General features: G+C 33.3%; 1 protein-coding gene across 2 annotated transcripts in view; it reads left to right on the plus strand.

The window, feature by feature from the left end:
* The window catches only part of IL1RL2 (interleukin 1 receptor like 2), a 37285-nt gene extending 24314 nt beyond the window's left edge, over window positions 1-12971 (plus strand). For both annotated transcript variants that reach the window (XM_074299731.1, XM_074299732.1), the window contains exons 10-11: window positions 8806-8967; window positions 10572-12971. In XM_074299731.1, coding sequence (XP_074155832.1) covers window positions 8806-8967; window positions 10572-10918 — 509 coding nt within the window. In that variant the 3' untranslated portion in view covers window positions 10919-12971. The remainder of the gene's footprint in view (window positions 1-8805; window positions 8968-10571) is intronic.
* The last annotated feature ends 6001 nt before the right edge of the window (window positions 12972-18972 follow it).

Raw genomic sequence — 18972 nt, forward strand, 5'->3', positions numbered from 1 at the left:
CAATGGATAAAGTGCTGGGCCTGGAATAAGGAAGACTCATCTTCCTAAGTTTAAATCTGGCCTCAGACACTAGTGGTAGGACTGGGCAAGTCACTTAATCTTGTTTGTTTCAGGTTCCTCATCTGAAAAATGAATTTAATAAGGAAATGGCAAACCACTCCAATATCTTGGCCTTCTTGGCCAAGAAAAACCAAAAAAGGAGTCTTGGAAAGTAAAACATTGAAAATGACTGAACAATAACTAGGATCTTACAAAAGAATTCTACATAAGGATCCTTGGAGATACCATGTTGACTTAGAAAATCACACATTAACATTATAGATGTTCTATTGTATTTTCATTTTATTTTGTTAAAAATTTCTCAGTTACATTCATCTAGTTCCTATTTCTATGGTACAGATCACAGACAGCATGTTGACTTCTCTGTTCTAGGGGTTTATGTTGAAAAAGAATGGAGGAGAAACCTCCTGAGTTATACTTCAGGAAAGCAATAAGCAGCTTTTTCATGATCAATAGTAGTCTATTGCAAGGATGTGCTGGAATCAGCTCAATCTGGCTCATGAAAGCAGATTGTTAAATTTTGAATGTGATCATTTACACCTTGAAAATCAGCAAATTACAAATCAAGATTTGATTTATCATTTTGTTGATTTCCAGACTTTAAAAAATATAGAGAAAATATTAATAAGGCAGATAAAACTTGGTTGGCTGGAGAGCTAGTTGTTTTTGTTTTTTAACATTTACTAGCACATCTATCTATGGGGCACTAAAAACTTAGTTTACAAATAGCTTAGTTACAGTAAATCACTTAATCTCTTTAGGTTTCAGCTTTGTTATCGGTCAGTCATTTTTCAGTGACTTTTTGTGACCCCATTGGGTTTTCTTGGCAAAGGTATTACAGTGATTTATCATTTCCTTCTCTAGGTCATTTTACTTATGAGGAAACTGAGACAAACAGCCTAAGTGACTTGTCCAAGATCATACAGTAATATTTGAATTTAGGAAGGAGCAGTCTTCCTAACTAGGCCCTGTATTCTATTCACTGCACCCTGAGATGCTCTAGGCATCAGTCTTCTCACTTGTAAAATGAGGGAGTTGGACATGAGCTATAAAGTTCCTGCCAGTTCCAAACCTATGATTCTATAACAATTTTATCCACTGGTGTTTGTAAAATAAACAGATCTTCAGGTTTTTTTTTTTTGAAGATCTGTTTATTTTACAAACTTTCCATATATATGGAAAGATAAATGGAAGCAATTAGCTTTGACTCCTCTTGTTTTCATTCTTTCAGGGCTTTATATTTAAATATTTTGTTTTGTGAAGTTTTAGAGGTCACTAGGAAATATCTTCAAATATCTGGGATTTAGTTAACAGACTGTGGAGTAAAAAGAACTCAGAGGTGCTGCCTCCATCCCTCTGTACCAACCTCTTCCACACCTATCACCTCCTATAATTTCTGGTCCTCGTAAGTACACATGTTGCTACTTGAAAGTAGTTGTAACTTAATCGTCATCATGTTTTCTTTCATTTTGAACATTTTCCACCTTTTTTCATTCTTAGTGTATTATAAAAGTAAAAACTTAACTTGGCAAGAACTTGCCCAAGAATAGATCAGAAAGGCTTGTATAAATTTCAATAAAACCTCAGTGATTTGCCATAATTGAGCAGAAAGTTAGATCTATTTCATTTTTTAAAAAGATTTAATGACATACAACACAAAGAAATGAAAAGTACCCAGTTATATATATGCTTAAGAAATGGAAACAATTAATTTGTAATAAATACATTAATCATTTATTTATAGAATCTGTGAAGTAGATTTGTAGAGCATAATCGTTCAATATGGAACAATCATGACAGATGCTTATTACAAAACAAAGATTTGCCATTTATTATGTGAAATGGGCTTAACCAAATATAATTAAGCTAGGCAAGGAATAGAAGAAAGGGGAAGTGAGACAGGTTATAGGGAGTAAGAAGAGTGTGGGAGGACTTTGGGAGGAATTAAGAAAGGATCAAGATGGAGCCAGGAAGTCTACTTGACTGTCTAGGTCCTAGACTTCTCTAAAGAAATGCTAATCAAGACAGAGGTTGTGAACTGGATGTATAGATTAATGTTACTAATATTGGAGCCTGGGTGAGCTGATTTAAAGTTCCAATTTCACATCTTTATATGTTAACAAGACAGTCTGAAAAAACTTTGCTCTAGTTTTTCCTGACAAAGGGAAGAAAATGAGCTGGTTTAGAGTTCACATCACAAGTGCTTGAAAAGAGTTTCTTGGCATTTCCCTTTAGAGTATCTTCTTTCTGCTTTGTTCAATCTTCTATGAATGCATTTTTAAATTTATTAGTCTTCTACATTAGCATGTAAGACATACTGTTTTTTTTCATTTTTTTGTATCCCAAACTCTACAAACCTTATCTGACACAGAATAGGAATAGAGACTGAAACTTCCAGGTAAGAATATGCCCTCTATCTATGTAGATCAGCACTTTCTCTTCAATTTAGTACTCTAGGTAACTCCCTAGAGAGCAAGAAGAGACTAAGTAACTTGCCCAAAGTCATACAGTCAGTATATGTCAAAGGTAGATAGGCCTCGAACCCAAGTCATCCTGGCTTCTAGGCTGACTTTTTATTCACTAAGCAATGCTGTCACCCTAAAATAGATCAATTACTCCTCTTACTCCCCCCAAAGCTCTTGCTTCTCCCATCCTTTAGCTCTTAGTTCCACCATTGAGAGTTAACAAAGAAAAGTTGTAAAGCATTAATAATTCCAGTGCAAGTTCTAATTCCTACAACAGATATATTCTATGATTATATATACTTTATATCAATTGTTTAAGAAGGGAAAAATGCAATCCATTAATTAGATCAGCTGAGCTGATCATTTGTTTCATCATGATGGCCTATGTGGTAATTCAGTGAACACTGTTCAATAGAACTTAATCACTTCCTCCCACTTCATTGGATTCAACAATAGTGAATGCAAAGATGACTCATTTGTGTTTTGCAAACAGGCATATGTCAGAAACTTTGCAATGAAAGTCAAATTTTTACAGATGAGACAAAGGGTGTTGTGGCAATTCCTTCAAGCAAATATAATTGTAATAGTTTAGACTGGCACATAAACACACTCCTCCTCCTTTAACCTTCTTCTTGCTCCCCTTCCCTCACCATAAACATACTGTTATAAAATTTTACTCTATGCTCAGATTGGACTGCATTCAAAAGGCACTGGGGGTTCTGATTAGGAAAGTTGCTTTGATAATTCAGGGACCAACATAATATAGTACAGAAATTCATAACATAGGGTCCATTAATCATCTAAAACATCTGTGGTTAGATTCCAGGGGTATATAACCTTATATAAGAAAAAAATTGCATCTTCATTTCCATTAACCTCTAAGTTAAATTTGGTATTTCTTTTAATTATGAATTTAAAAAACAACAACAACATTATTCTAAAAAGAGGTTTGTAGACTTCAACAAATCTGCCAAAGATGTCCATGGATATATACAAAAAAATTTAGAACCCTTATTGTAGTAAAACTTTTCTGGAGCCAACTAAACTTTAGTTTTTACAGGGAACAATTGTTTTCAGCCCAAAGATATAAGTCAATAAGCATTTAATTAAGAATTAACTGTGCACTGTTGCAAGCAGACCAGAGCTGGAGCCAGGAAGACTTTTTTTCTGAGTTCTCAGAAACTTACTGGCTATGACCCTGGGGAAATGACTTAACCTTGTTTACCTCAGTTTCCTCATTTGTAAAATGAGCTGGAAAAAGAAATGCCAAATCACTTTAGTATTTCTACCTAGAAAACCCTAAAGAAGGTCATGAAGAACTGAAAATGACTGAACACACATAGACACACAACTGTGTTTCAACACCATGCTAACACTGGACATAATAATACAAGGAAAAGGACAGTCCTTCAACTCAAGGAACTTATATTCTAATGGGTAAAGGCAGCATATAAAAATGAATTGAAAGGGATCAGAGAAAGTAGTGATAATCATTAATAATATGCTATAATTAATACTCCAGATCTCACATAAAGTAACTCCTTTAAAATTTAATTCATATGTTTAAAACATACTTTGTAATAAACAGGAGCCTTCTGAAGACAGTTGAGTAATAACAGGAAATAGTATTCTCTTTTAAAATTCTTATATTGTACAAATTAGTCAGCATTTGTAGGGCTAATAATAGTTGCATTTATGCAACTTGGTTTATTAAGAGTAAGTATTGGCATGGCTGTTCACAAGCCCTAACTTCTTTTTCTTTTAAGTCATTGGATATATTGTGAGTTCTTTTGATATGTGCATGTATACATATATATACATATATATATATATATTACAAATCAATGTACATATGTATCTATACCTACACATACATATATACAAATATACACATATATATGTAATTAATTTCATGGAGATATATTGAAGTTAAGAACCCTTTCCTTCCACAAAAGTTCCAGTTAAATGCTTTATCATGCTTAAGTCTGGATTTTCAAAAACTGTACTAGAAAAATAAAATAACACTTTTATATTATACCTGTCGTGTGCCAAGCACTGTGTTAAGTGCTTTACAAATGTTATCTCATTTAATCTTTACCAGAATCCTGGGAAGTAAATACTATTTTTATCTACATGAAAAAACAGGCTAAGTGACTTGTTCAAGATCATATAGCTAGTGTATGAGGTTAGATTTGAATACAAGTTTTACTGAGTCTAGACTCCTTGTTGTATCTACTTCACCATCTACCTATTCAAGTTCTAACAGGCACTATCAACTAGAAAGGCTTTGAGTATGAGTCTAATGAGGGAATCACTACTCTAAGTTTAGCCAATAAGTTAATAGATCTGAAGCTGAGGTTCATGAAAATTTGTGGTCCTTGTACCTTAGCACAGTACCTTACACATAATATTTTCTTGTTGAATTGAACCTAAGCAACAAACAATTAGGCAGTTAAGTAGATCAGTGCACAGAGTGCCAGGTCAAAAGCCAGGAAGACTCATCTACCTGAGTTCAAATATGGCCTCAGATGTTTGCTGCTTACTCCAATGTTATGTGAGCCTGGGCAAGTCACTTAATCCTGTTGGCCTAAGTTTATCATTTGTTAAAAATAAGCCAAAATCCTTGCCTTCAAGAGTTATGAGTTACATGTATTGAAACTTGTCAGGTGTGTTATGGAGTCAGTAATAGCTGTCCCCCTAGAATTCACATGACACTTTGTTTTATATTAGGAAAGACCTCCTGACATGGTAGTTGAGTTGGAATTTAAAGTATAAGCAAGAATCAAATAAGTAGAAAATTGGTAGTGAGGTAATTGTGAGTCTAGAGACCAGTATGGCCAAAGGGACAGAGGCTAGGAAGCACAGTATATATTTTTGGCAAGGCAGAGTAGAGTTTAACTTATGTGAAACATAGAATACATATTCTAAATGAAGTCTTCTTAACTCTTTTTTGTGTCGTGGACCCCTTTACAAGGCAAGCAAAACCTCTGGACCCCTTCTAAGAATATTTTCAAAAATATTTGAAAGAAATGACAAATGCTAGATATTAGTTAAAAAAAAAAAAAAAGATTTTTTTTTTTTTCCAATCCAAATTCACAAATTCCCTCTTAGCTTAGAATAATAGGAGATAAGGCTGGGAAAGGGCTCTGGGGCTATATTGTAGAAGGCTTTGCATGCTAGGCAGGTGACTTTGAATGTTATCTGGTAAGCAATAAGAGGTCATTGAAAATTGACCTAACGAGGATGACCAGATCTATATATATAAGAAAAAATAGGTTGTTGATGTTATGATGATGGTTGGATGAGGTGAAGACTTTTGAGGAAACCATTGAATTAGATCATGAGAGACAAAGATAATAAGAAATGTAAGAATAGAGAAAAGACAAGAGATGTTGCAAAAATAGTGAGGTAATTTACTGTATAGGAAAGGTAAAAAAATGGGATAATTTTTAAGGCAGCTTTTAAGTTTCAGACATAAAAGATGGGCAATTTGGGTTGAATAGAGGAGGAAGAATATTGAATGTAAGGCAGAGCCTAGAATCAGGAAAACTTGAATTCAGATCTGACTTCATTTATATGTCAATTGTATGACTCTAGGCAAGTCATTTAACTTTTTCTGCATGAGTTTTCTCATCTGTAAAATGAAGGTGATAATAGTATGTATCTTCCAAAGTTGTTGGGATGATCAAATAAGATGATATTTATAAAACCCTTAGCATAGTGTCTGGCACATAGTGAATAATATGGAAAGTTATTTACTATTAATATTTTTTTTTCCTGGATGAATTACATAGGTTGGGGCAAAACATAATCAGCCCATTCTGAGCATGAATTTGGCTTGCCATTCAAAGTTGGAGATATCCTTCAGTTGAAAGGAAGGATCTGGAGTCTAAAAGAGAAGTCAGGGCTAGAGATGCAGATTTGAATAATACTCATTTTGTTGGTCATTGAAGCCATGAGAAGGAATGATATTGCTAAGAAAGAGAGCAAAGAGTAAATAAAGAGAACCAAGAACAACCCTCTAGAGAACACCTATTTTAAAGGTTTAGGAATAAAATAAAAAGAAGCAGAACACCAGCTAAAAGTGAATATGTTATTTCTTTATCCAAAAAGGATAATAGAAAGGAATAATCAACAATGTTGATTTAGAGATGTTAAGGAGGACAAAGACAAAAGGATCATTTAATTTAGCAATTAGGAAGTCAACAGCATTTTTTGAGAGAATTCAGTCAGAGGTCTAAGCAAAATTCAGAATGTAAGAATTGCAGAAGGAAATATATATTGAGAAAGTAGAGCTATCAAGTACAAAAAAATTCAGTAAGTTACCTCTATGTAGTTATCTTTTTAAGTCTATGTCAGACTTCCTGTACTAGGTTCTGAACATCCAATACCATTGGAAGAACATTGATTGATTGAGAAGTAGAGAATCTGGGTTCAGATCTTAGCCCTGCCACTTATTATCTGTGTGATTTTGGGCAAGTTATCTTATCTATGGGCCTAAGGTTCTTTATCTGTAAAATGAGGAGGTAGGACTAGATCTCTTTCCAGTTTTGTACTTGGGATCATTATAATTATCTTCAAGTATTTAAAAGAGTTGATCCAAGAAAAAAGATTAGACTTGCTTTGCTTGGTCTCAAAAAGTAAAACCAGGAGCAATGGATAGAAGTTGAAAAGAAGCAAAGTTCAGCTCCCTCATAATAACTGCCACCATATGGAATCAGGGAAGCAAGGTTGTGCAGTGGATAGAGCATTGACTGCTCTTGGAATCAGGAAGACTCTTCTTCAGATCAAATTCGCACCAGCTTGTGTGACCCTGGACAAGGCATTTAACCCTGTTTGCCTCAGTTTCTTCATCTGTCAAATGAATTGGGAAGGAAATGGCAAATCTCTACAATGTTTATTGGTTGATCCTGAGATTCTTCTTGAGATAGATATTGAGGTCTTTTTCAATTCTAAAATATCAGGATTTTGGTGATTTTAGTGGGCAAGAAATGTAGAGCAGCGAGCATGAATCAGAGAACTTAGTGCATGTCAGACAGGTTCCTTCTGAACTCTTTCCCCATCACCATATCTGAGACACACACATACACACAAACAGAAAAGAGCAATGGGAAGAGAACCAACATAGCAGCCTTGATTCTAGGTCCACTCTTGATACTTACAGTTTATATGATTCTGGGAAAGACAGAAGCTCTTAGTGTTCCAGACAACTATTTAAGACAATAAGTTAGAGACCAGGTACTGGTCTGCATTGGTAGAAGGAACAACTTCAAATTAAAAATAATAACAACAAAAACTTTAATTAGGCACCTGATAATTCAGCTCTGCCATCTCTTATACTTTACTGTTCTTTCTGACTTTCTGAACCAAGTTTCTAGCTAAAAGACTTCTCATTGTCTTAGCACTCAAGAAAACTGACATAAATATGAAATATTGCTTTATATATCCCATGTAGCACATATACCCACCTTTACTCATTCTGAAAAGTAGCATAATAGGAATGTGTAATGCTGAAAAACCAGATCTACTTTAAAGGCAAATAAAAATGATCTATCTCATAGTTTAGTTTTACAAGAATAATAAGCTTCATAATCCCCAGAGATTGGCTCCCAGATGGTTAATACTTTTAAAGATGCAATAACTAGTGAAAATAACGTACTAAGACATATAGGAATGTGATCTACCATTATACCTTTGTAGATCACAGCTTTAAAGCTGGACGGACATCAGAGTTTATCTAGTCGAACTCTGTTATTTTACAGATGCAGAAACTATGTCTAGGGAAGTTAAATATGTGTCACTGGATGGACTGTTCCTATGGATAAAATCACAGATCCTCAAAGCATTAAATATCATGGATAATAAAAAGGATACCATCTTGACTACAGGATTAATACATTTCCTGTATTAGTGGGTCTAATATGACTGACAAGTTTCAATTGAGTATCATAAAGAGGATAATGAACATTTTTCTTCTGATGAATCTCATCTTTCATATAGAAGAAAACATTGATAATCCAAGTTCTAAAGCTTCCATAAATTATTGGGTAATCTTGGGCAAGAGGCTTCACCTGTCTGGCTCTTAAAAAAAATCATATGGGCTTCAATAATCTCTTAAGTCTCTCCAACTTTAAAGTTTTATGATTTCATTCTTTCTCCTTCCTTTGCTCCAACTTCCCTTGTTGGCAGATTGAACTAAAAAATCAATATTTTGCAATATTTGCACTTATTTCCTTTACTAATAGAAAAGTTTCTATTGGTGTGTCCATTTCCTTTTCAGATGGCAAGCTCTATGATGCATATGTTTTGTATCCAAAACCTAAAACTGAAAGCCAGAACCAAGACATGAACATTTTGGTGCTGAAAATCCTGCCTGAAGTCTTAGAGAGACAATGTGGGTACAGACTATTTATATTTGGAAGAGATGACTTACCAGGACAAGGTATGTCTGAAATGACTTAATCAAAGAAACCCTTTTGCTTATTTTTTCTAAAGAATATTTTCCCTCCTTTGGATTTGAAAAATGTATTTTAATTCTGCTTCCATTTTCCTTGGAAATTGAGACTGCATCTAGTTGTCATGAAGAGGCTGGATTTGATTCCAAGCTCATGTTACGATCATTCTAAAAACACGCAATTTCTTTTTCAAGACTCCTTCATGGAAATAATGTGAATCTAGTTTTAGGTGGGGACTAAAAATTGGAAAGTAACAGAACTATTCTAGGAAAACTTGTGGAAAAGAAAGTGATGGAACTTATGGGGAAGAAAGTGAATTTACCAGCACATATAGTTGGTAAACACATCCCAGGATGGATGTGATATAGTATAAAGTATATAGTATAAATATATAGTATAAAGTTGAAATCTTGTCCATGTTTATTTGTTCCATGAGCATGAGCAATCTGGGCCTCAATTTGCTCATTTGTAAAATGATGGGATTGGGAAGATGGCCTCTGAGATGTTTTCAAGCTCTTGGTCTATGATCCTATGACTAGGTTCAGGTTATAGTTTAGATTTTCAAAGTTAATTCCTTTTTTGAACTAGTGTTGCAAAGAGGTTAACATGTATGACTCATCCTTTAGCTCCCTTATGCTTCCCCTCTCCCACTATTTCCCATGGAGACTAGTCCATGCAAATGACTGAAAATACTTTTTTTTTCCATAGATATGACAGATGTTCTCCCTTATTTTTGATTTGTGAATATTAGTCATTTGCAGGTCTGTGTTAAAATATGTTTAAAACTTCCTTGATATTCTATTCATGTTGTGAAATTTAATTGTGAATGTCAAGGTTAACAGATGCTTTCAACTTTAAACTGTGAAATCATCTCCCCCCCCCACCCAGAGAAGTAGGAATTATCGCTTGTCTCATTAGCAAACTTGCATAATCATCATACATTTCCAAACTGTGGATGTTCCCATTTTATAATTGTCACAGTAAGAAGCATTTGTAGAGAGAGCATCTTCTGAACTGAGGGACACTGGGAGCATATTTTTGGTTGATGTTGTTTTTTAATTTTCAAATGTGTATCTATCCCTGCCCTTGCCTCATAATGTCCTTCAGAAGAATGACTTCTGAATTGTCTTTGTATCCTCAGTGTCATATATAGTATAAAATAAATATTTATCAAATTAAATTCAAAGGTCAATTAATGAATGCAGTACATTGTTTTGATCCACAAGGCAAAAGAAAACAGAGATAATAGGATGAAAAAAATTTCATTTCAAAGCAAAATGATATCTACTTGCTTTATTTGGATTTCCTCTTATAAGAGGTCTTTAAGAAGAGACTGGATACAAAGGTGTTTTAGAGGGGATTCAGCTTTAGATAATTTGGATTAGTTGACTTGTGATATCCTTTACAGCCCTGATTTGATAGATTTCAAGTTTTATTACAAATGGATTAATAAGTGCCAGTTAATTGAACCTCTTTCTCATACTTCATCTCAATCCACTCAGTAGAATTGAGACCAAAAAAAAAAAACACAGAAAGTATATTTTAGTTAACAGATTCCCAATGTCCACTTAACTTCTTTTGTTATTTTCAGCTGTGGCCAATGTTATTGATGAAAATATTAAGCTAAGCAGAAGATTGATAATCATTTTGGTCACAGAATCTTCAAGTTATAGTTTATTAAAGAACATGTCAGAAGAACAAATCACCATCTACAATGCTCTCATCCAAGATGGAATGAAAGTCATTCTTATTGAACTGGAGAAAATCCAAGATTATACGGATATGCCAGAATCAATTAAATACCTTAAGCAGAAACATGGGGTGCTGCGGTGGAGAGGGAACTACACAGAGGGATTACAATCAGCAAAGACAAAGTTCTGGAAAAATGTAAGGTACCGTATGCCACCTAAACGATACCCATATTCACTAGACAGCTGATGAAGTCAGCACCCTGCAAGTACTCCATGAACTAGAAAGAGATAAATACTGGGCTCTAGCCTGAGTGATGTACAACCTGCTTCTATGGCTTTGTTGTTCAATGGTAACTATGTGCCATCAAAGTTTGTATTGAAAAAAGTTTTTCATTTGAGCCTACCTGCTCAAGAGATAACTCCCTTATGGGTTTGTCAGGGTGGGGAACAAACATGAATAATTATGATATCTTAAGATAATTCTATTTAGAAGCTGGGTAACTTGTTCAAGGTCATGCTATGTGTCCAAGGTAGAATTTGAAAACATATGTTTAGCATGATTTCATCTATTGAATTGACATATTGCTCATCTCAGTGTGTGAATTGGAAGTGAGTGGAAAGGAGAGAATTCAGAGCTAAAAATTTTGTTTTTAAATTTAGTATTAAAAAATGATAATTCTAGTTAAAAGGCAAATGAATTACTTTGGGAAAGATAACACAGTTACCCATTGCACAAATCAGCAGAATTTACTTGTCTGAATATAAAGCTCCAACTATATTTCTGATGGAATAGAAAAGACAAGTAAGTTTTAGTAAGAAGTTGAAAGAATGAATCTGGGTTGTGGGATATATGTCAAAGAAGTTCTCTTTGATAACTTAGCTCCCTGAACTGCCAGTATGATGCTATCTGGATAACTGAGTCTCTAGCAAAGAAAAATACAGCCTGAGTGGAGACTGCTGCTCAGGACACCACATTTTGCCTGCTTTGTATATTTCAATGAGGCTAAAAGTCATTTATTGAACTGCCCTGCCATGCCTTTATTTAAGTCTGATCTTTTTGTTTAAGGCTTCAGCTTACCATTTTTACTTGAATAAGCAGTGAAAATGAATATCAAGAGGATCTTGGACTGTTAGGACAGAGTCTTAAAGATAATCTGGGCTGATGTTCCTTATACTATTCCTTGGAATCCTGTAATTCCTGAGAAGATATGTGAGATGTTCTACAAATAAAACAGAGACGATGACAGACAGTATTAAGAAACAACTATGAAGTATTAACTACTTCTTTGGGTTTGTCTTCTCTAATTTTTATTGAGAGGAGAGGGTATGTAGGACAGTATGTATGACAGGGCATCAGGAAGACCTGGGTTCAGATACTGTCTCAGGGACATACTCAGTATGTAACTATGGCCAGGTCACTTAACTTCCCAATTTCCCAGGAAAATTTCAAAGACTGAGTTGCCATTATGAATCAAATAGGGTGAAGAGGGAGAAAAGGTTGGAAGGGAAATGGGATCTAAAACTAGGACTTCTTTACCTTGATGAAATCAAAGATTCCCAACTTCTTCCCGCTACTCTTCCAAAACAGATAAGCACACATAGGGAATGCACATACTTTTTCATCTGCATGAATGAATGGTGAATGGGCCAAGTTAAAATGGAGACTAGTCAAAATGTTAGATTTGCATTTGTTAAGAATTTTTTTTTAAAAACCACCTAAAAAATAACATGATAAGTTAATGAGGATGTCTCAGAAGAATGAATATAAAATAAATTATCCATTTATATTTTTAATTTTTTTAATTTTATAATAATTTTCTTCACTGATAATAAGATAACATTAAGAGGACTGATAATAAATCGATATCTCTGAATCTGGTTCAAATAAACGAATTTTAAATAGCGAAGAAAATCAAGCAATTAGGAAAAGCTATTTTTGATTTAGGTTTACCTCTGTTGCTCCTGATGTCTAACAGGTATTTAGCTGTTAAATTAGCAAGAGTTTCCTGATTCTGGAAATTTCAAAGATACAAATAAAATCACAATGAATTTTAAAACAAAACTCTTGGCTTTTTCATGAAAAAATGTGATGAATTGAAATTATCCCTGTTTCTTTTAAAAATAAAAATCTTGGCTTATGTAAAAAAAGGGGAGGTTGGAGAAAATTGTTTTGATATGATATCTAATGTTCCTGTTTATAAAACAATTATTCAGCACAAACAGTCCTGTCTTATCTAAGTACAGAATTTGTCAAGTCGGAATTTGTTAGTTTGTAAATAAAAATGCTTTATTGATGCCTATTTTTGTTTTTTATCACAGTCCTTTCAAGATTACACCTCCTTTTGCGAAATCACAAATCTTCCTTAGTAGAAAAAGTAAATAGTAAGACAAAAATAACTTATACAGTGACTTCAGTTGACAATGTATGCAGCATTCTATCCACGAGAGTCCTCTGCCTCACTATTTATAGGAGGGAAACATGTTTCATTTGTTCTCTGGGTCCAACTAATTATTAAAGTTACTCTTGGAGATTAGCTTCCTTTTAATGTTTTTTCACTTATATTGTAGTTATTTTCTTCCTTCCTTCCTTCCTTCCTTCCTTCCTTCCTTCCTTCCTTCCTTCCTTTTTTTCTTGCTGAGGCAATTGGGGTCACACAGCTAGGAAGTGTTAAGTGTCTGAAGCCAGATTTGAACTCAGGTCTTCCTGACTGTAGGGCTGGTGTTGTAGTTATTTTCCAAATTGTTTTTCTAGTTTTGTTTATTTTACTCTGTATCAGTTCATATAAATCTTCCATTGTTTTTTAAATTCTTGTAATTATATTTCACTATAGATATTATTCTATAATTTGCTTAACATATTCCCTGTTAAATTAATGCCTATCCTTCTCATTTTCCAATAAGTGTCATTGGCATTTGATTGGAGAAGAGCAAAATTACAATTCATTTTCTTTTCCTACATCTATCCCTAATTCTGGATTAAGTGTTTATTGCCTATAGCAACATTTGTGGGCCTAAAATGAGGCCTGTATCCTTCTGGTTGTTTGCATTTATCTCTCTGAGGCTACCTGGATGGAGTTATTCAACATAATTACATAGAGCTACTTCCCCTGACATTGGAGAATCATAAAAGCATAGGAAGTGGAAAAGGTCATTAAAATTAAGTCTCTCATTTATCAAGTGACTAAATTGAGATCCATTAAAGTTCATTGAATTTCTCAGTCACAAAGGAAGTTTCCAACTTGGAATATTCTTCTTGAGTTTTAAGTTCAATACTTGAGCCAGTGGACTCCACTTCCTCTCATGGTAGAACAGTAATACTTCCAAAAAAGCAGGATGAATGGGAGGAAATCTTACACTCAGAGATCTAAGAATTATAGTAGAATAAAGTACATGTAGTAGCCTCTGCTACATGTTTCTCTCAATCAGAAGTTCACTTCTATAACAATACAATCATATCACAACTTTAAAAAATAAAGGATTACATATAGCTCACTACTGTGTCTCTTCAGTATTCTTCATCAGCAGCTACACAGTTTTAAGATTTTGTTTTGTTTTGTTTTGTTTTGTTTAAGTACATAGCTAGCCTGAATATCCAGATGGTAGCTTTATGTTCATATCCATCTAGGATAGTACTTAAGTATGTGGCTATATGAATTAGCCCTATGATACTTCTAATTCTGTAAGAAATCAGTCTTTAAAAGAAGTAGAAAAAACTCAACTTTAATTCGATTCAATATATATATATTTTTAAGATCCTACTATGTCCTAGTCATTGTGCTAGATCCTGTGTAAATTAAAAAGGGGAAATAAAATCCTTATTCTCAAGAAACATATCTTATGGGGGAAAAAGTATATAAGGATAAGTAATCATGAAATATAAACAAAGAAAAAATAAAAGTGGGCACTTAGAATAGTGGATAGAACACTGAATGTGGAATCAGAAAATCCTGGGCTCAAACCTAGCCTCAGACCTTTACTAACTGTGTTATTTAGGGCAAATTACTTAACTCAGCTTGTCTAAGCTTTTTCAAGCTCTGTGAAGTAATTTCTTGGGAGTTTGAATGATATGGCACTGAATAAGTAAAGTAATTTAGGTAGTATTGTCATTTTTATTACATTATCTCAGCCTACTCAAAATGCTCTTGATTATTTTAAGGAGAATTCCATTTATTCCTGTACTCTCTAGTGCTTTTAATAAGAATTGTTGTTGGAATTTGTCAAATGCTTTTTCTCCATCTATTGAGATAATCATATGATTTCTAATAGTTTGGTTATTGATATAGTTATTTATGCTAATAGTTTTCCTAATATTGAACTAGCCTTGCAATCCTGGTATAAATCCTACTTGGTCATGGTATATTATCCTGAGGATAATTTACTGTAATCTCTTTGCTAATATTTTATTTAATATTTTTGCATCAATATTTATTAGGCAAGTTAATAATTTTCTTTCTCTCTTTTGACTCTAGGCTGTGTCATAAAAAGAATTTGATAGGATTTCTTTTTTTTTTTCTGTTTTTTCAAAGACTTTGCATAATATTGGAATTAATTGTTTTTTAAATGTTTGGTAGAATTCACATATAAATCCAACCATTCTAGAGAGCAATTTTTTATAAAAAAAAAAAATCCTAGAGATTTTTTCTTAGGGAGTTGATCAATGGCTTGTTCAATTTCTTTTTCTAAAATGGGACTATTTAAGTCCTATTACTTAAGTTAAGTAATTTATCTCCTCTGTTAATGTGAGCAATCTATATTTTTGTAAATATCCATTTCACTTAGATTATCATATTTATTGATATACAGTTGTGCAAAATAGGTCTGAATTATTGCTCCAATTTCCTCTTCATTGGTGGAAAGTTCACTATTTTCATTTTGGAGACTAACAATTTGATTTTCTTTTTTTCCTTTTTCTGATCAAATTAACTAAAATTTTTTGCATTTTTTAAAATAAAACCAACTCTTAGTTTTGTTTAATAGATCAATTTTTTTTTAACTTTCTGAAATGTTCTGGTTGGTTTTTTGGAAGTCTCTGGACCAGCTTTCATTTCAGCTTACTAATCACCAGATTACTAAGAGAATAGCCAGATGTTAAAGTCCAAATCCTTTATTATCTCCTTCACAATCTAGTTTCCTTGCCTAGAGCTGGATAACTTTCTGGAGAGCCTTTCAGAATGGCCTTGGTCTCAGTGGAGGAAGTGCAAGAGGCCAGTCACCATGGTGGTGTGAGATGAAGTGAATGAATCTGACTCTGAATCCCTGTTGTCTGTTATATACTCTATTGTAATTACATAATCATAGATATGAATCTTGTAGAACTATATTAAGTACTCTAAGTACATGTATTGAACTAGAGAACTATTAATCACCATGCTAAACTAGATAACCATTCTCTTATTAATTCCACTTAGCACCTTGTAAGAGAATCCTTGTTTCAAGTACAAGGTTCTGGCCCATAACAACTTTCAATTTTATTAATCTCTTTTATTTTCAAATTTGGTATTTAATTGGGGATTTTTAATTTGTTTTTTCTCCTAGCTTTTTTAGTTGTAGGCCATTGGGCATACATTGATTGATGTATTCTTTCTCTATTTTATGCAAGTAAGCAGCTAGAGATACAAAACTCCCCCTAAAAACTGCTTTGGCTGCTTCCCATAAATTTTGGTATCTTATCTCATTATTGTCATTCTCTTGGATGAAATTATCAATTGTGTCTATGATTTGTGGTTTCACCTACTCATTCTTTAGGCTCAGATTATTTAGTTTCCAGTTAATTTTTGTTCTATTTTCCCCTGACTTTACTATATGTGATTCTTATTGCATCACAATCTAAAAAAGATGCATTTACTATTTCTGCCTTTTGGTATTTGATTTTGACTTTTTTATGTTCTAATATTTGGTCAATTTTTTGTGTAGGTTCCATGAACCATCAAGAAAAAGGTATACTCCTTTGTCTCCATTCAGTTTTCTCCAAAAATCTATCATAACTAACTTTTCTAAAATTCTATTTACTTCTTTCTTATTTTTTTTTGTGTGGTTTGATTTATTTAGTTCTGAGAAGGCAACATGAAATCTCCCACAATTATAGTTTTTCTGTTTATTTCTTCTTTCAGGTCCTCTAGAAATTTGGATGCTAAACCACTTGGTGTAAATACATATCTTGATATTATATATATGTATATATAAAATATCAAGATACATATTATTACTTCATTATCTATGGTGCCCTTTAGCAAAATATACTTTCCTTCCTTATCTCTTTTAATTAGATCAATTTCTGCTTTTGCTTGATCTGAGATCAGGATCACTACCCCTTTTTTTATTTCACTTGAAACATAATAGATTCTGTTCCATCCTTTTACCTTTACTTTGTATGTATCACTCTGCTTTAAATGTGTTCCTTTTACTTTACTCTGTATGTATCATTCTGCTTTAAATGTGTTTCTCACAAACAGCATATTATAGGATTCTAGTTTTTAATCCTGTTTGCTATCTGCTTCCGTTTTATGGGTGAGTTCATCCCATTCACATTCACAGTTAAAATGACTAATTCTGTATTTCCCACCATCTTATTTTCCCAAATTATGATTTTCTCTTTCCTTTACCTCTTTCCCTCCTCCCCAGTATTTTGCTTCTGACCACCGCTTCCCTCAAACAGCCCTCCCTCTTTGCAGCCCCTTCCCCTTTCTTATCTTTCCCCCACTACTTCTATTTTCCCTTTTATTAAGTTCCCCTTTTTCTTTCCTTTTCTCCTCCCACTGTTCTATGGGGTGAGACAAGTTTCTCTGTGAAGCCAAATATATCTGACATTCTCTTTCCCCTCAATTATAAAAGTTCTATTTTTCCTCTTCATAAGATGTAATTTACCTCATTTTACTTCCATTTTCTTCTGCTGGAAATTTTTTACACTCCAAATATTTGTGGATTCTGTCACTTCTAAATCAGGTCAGAGGCTTGATTTGGTATTGGTTCTGAGGGACATGAGAAAGACTTCAGGTAAGACATGTCTCCTCTCTGCCATCTTGGCTCTACTCCCCCAGAATATGCCAATTATTAATGAAGTTTTGAATTATTTGGCAATTTATGACAACTTTAAGATACTGCATTATATTCTATAAATTGGTGGGGGGGAGGAATTCTATTTTGGCATTTTGGCAGAACTATGAGAATTTGGGAACACATTCTTTGTGCTATAACAGATTAGTTTACAAATTTTGGACATTGTCCTGGGAATATTTAATAAGAGTAACAAAAATGATCATACCTTTTCATCCACTGATTTTATGAGGCTCTCTGGTAAAAGATATCATTTGAAGAAAAATATATCTTGTTGCATAGAAATGGTCCAACTTTAATTATAAAAACAATAAACACACATACATTTATTACTGAAAACAATAAACACAAATATACTTACTACTGAAAACAATCTACTTATACATCTAAATATTGGAAACTGATTGAATGAAATATGGTATATTAATGCAATGGAATTTATAACACTTTCCAAATATAAATTTTATAACCAAGCAAACCTGGAAAAACTTTAGGAAGTCATATAAAACAAAATCAGCAGAATCAAAAGAGATACTTATTGATTACATCTATATAATGGAAACAAAACAATATCAAACTTTGAAAAAAAAAAGTACATAGTATTGAAACAGATTTGAAAGAGGATACATCAGACTTTTTTGTTTGTTTCCTTGTTTTTATCATGTTAAAATGAAAGAGAATTTATTAAATGCCAACTATGTTCCAAGCACTAGGGATACAAGCAGCAGCTGAGTGACATAGTAGAGTGACAATATCAGGTAGTTGTAATTCACTCATTCCCATTCTGTCTGACTTTTGGTGACTCCATTTTGGATTTTCTTGGCAGAGATACAGGAATGATTTGACATTTCCTTCTTCAGTTCAATTTATAGATGAAGAAACTGAGGCAAACGGGGTAAGTGATCTGGCTAGGATCACATAGCTAGTTAAATGTCTAAGATTGGATTTGAACTCAGCTCTTCCTGACTCCATGACTTTATCCACTAACTCATCTAGCTGCTTCCTAGTGTGTCTTTGGGAAAGTCAAAAAACATCTTTCAACTCAGTTCATTCATTTGTAAAAATGTAAAAAATAATAGTTGCATACCACACAGAGTTATTGTGAGGATTAAATGAGATGATAATTGTAAAGACCTTTTTACAAACATTAAAGCACTTTATAAATCATAGTTATTACTGTTATAACTCTTGAAAAAATGGGAAAAAGAAATTATTACAAATTTGGAGAGAGGAGGTAGAAGTATTATT

Source organism: Sminthopsis crassicaudata, chromosome 3 (assembly GCF_048593235.1).
Source record: "Sminthopsis crassicaudata isolate SCR6 chromosome 3, ASM4859323v1, whole genome shotgun sequence".
Taxonomy (NCBI): Eukaryota; Metazoa; Chordata; class Mammalia; order Dasyuromorphia; family Dasyuridae; genus Sminthopsis; species Sminthopsis crassicaudata.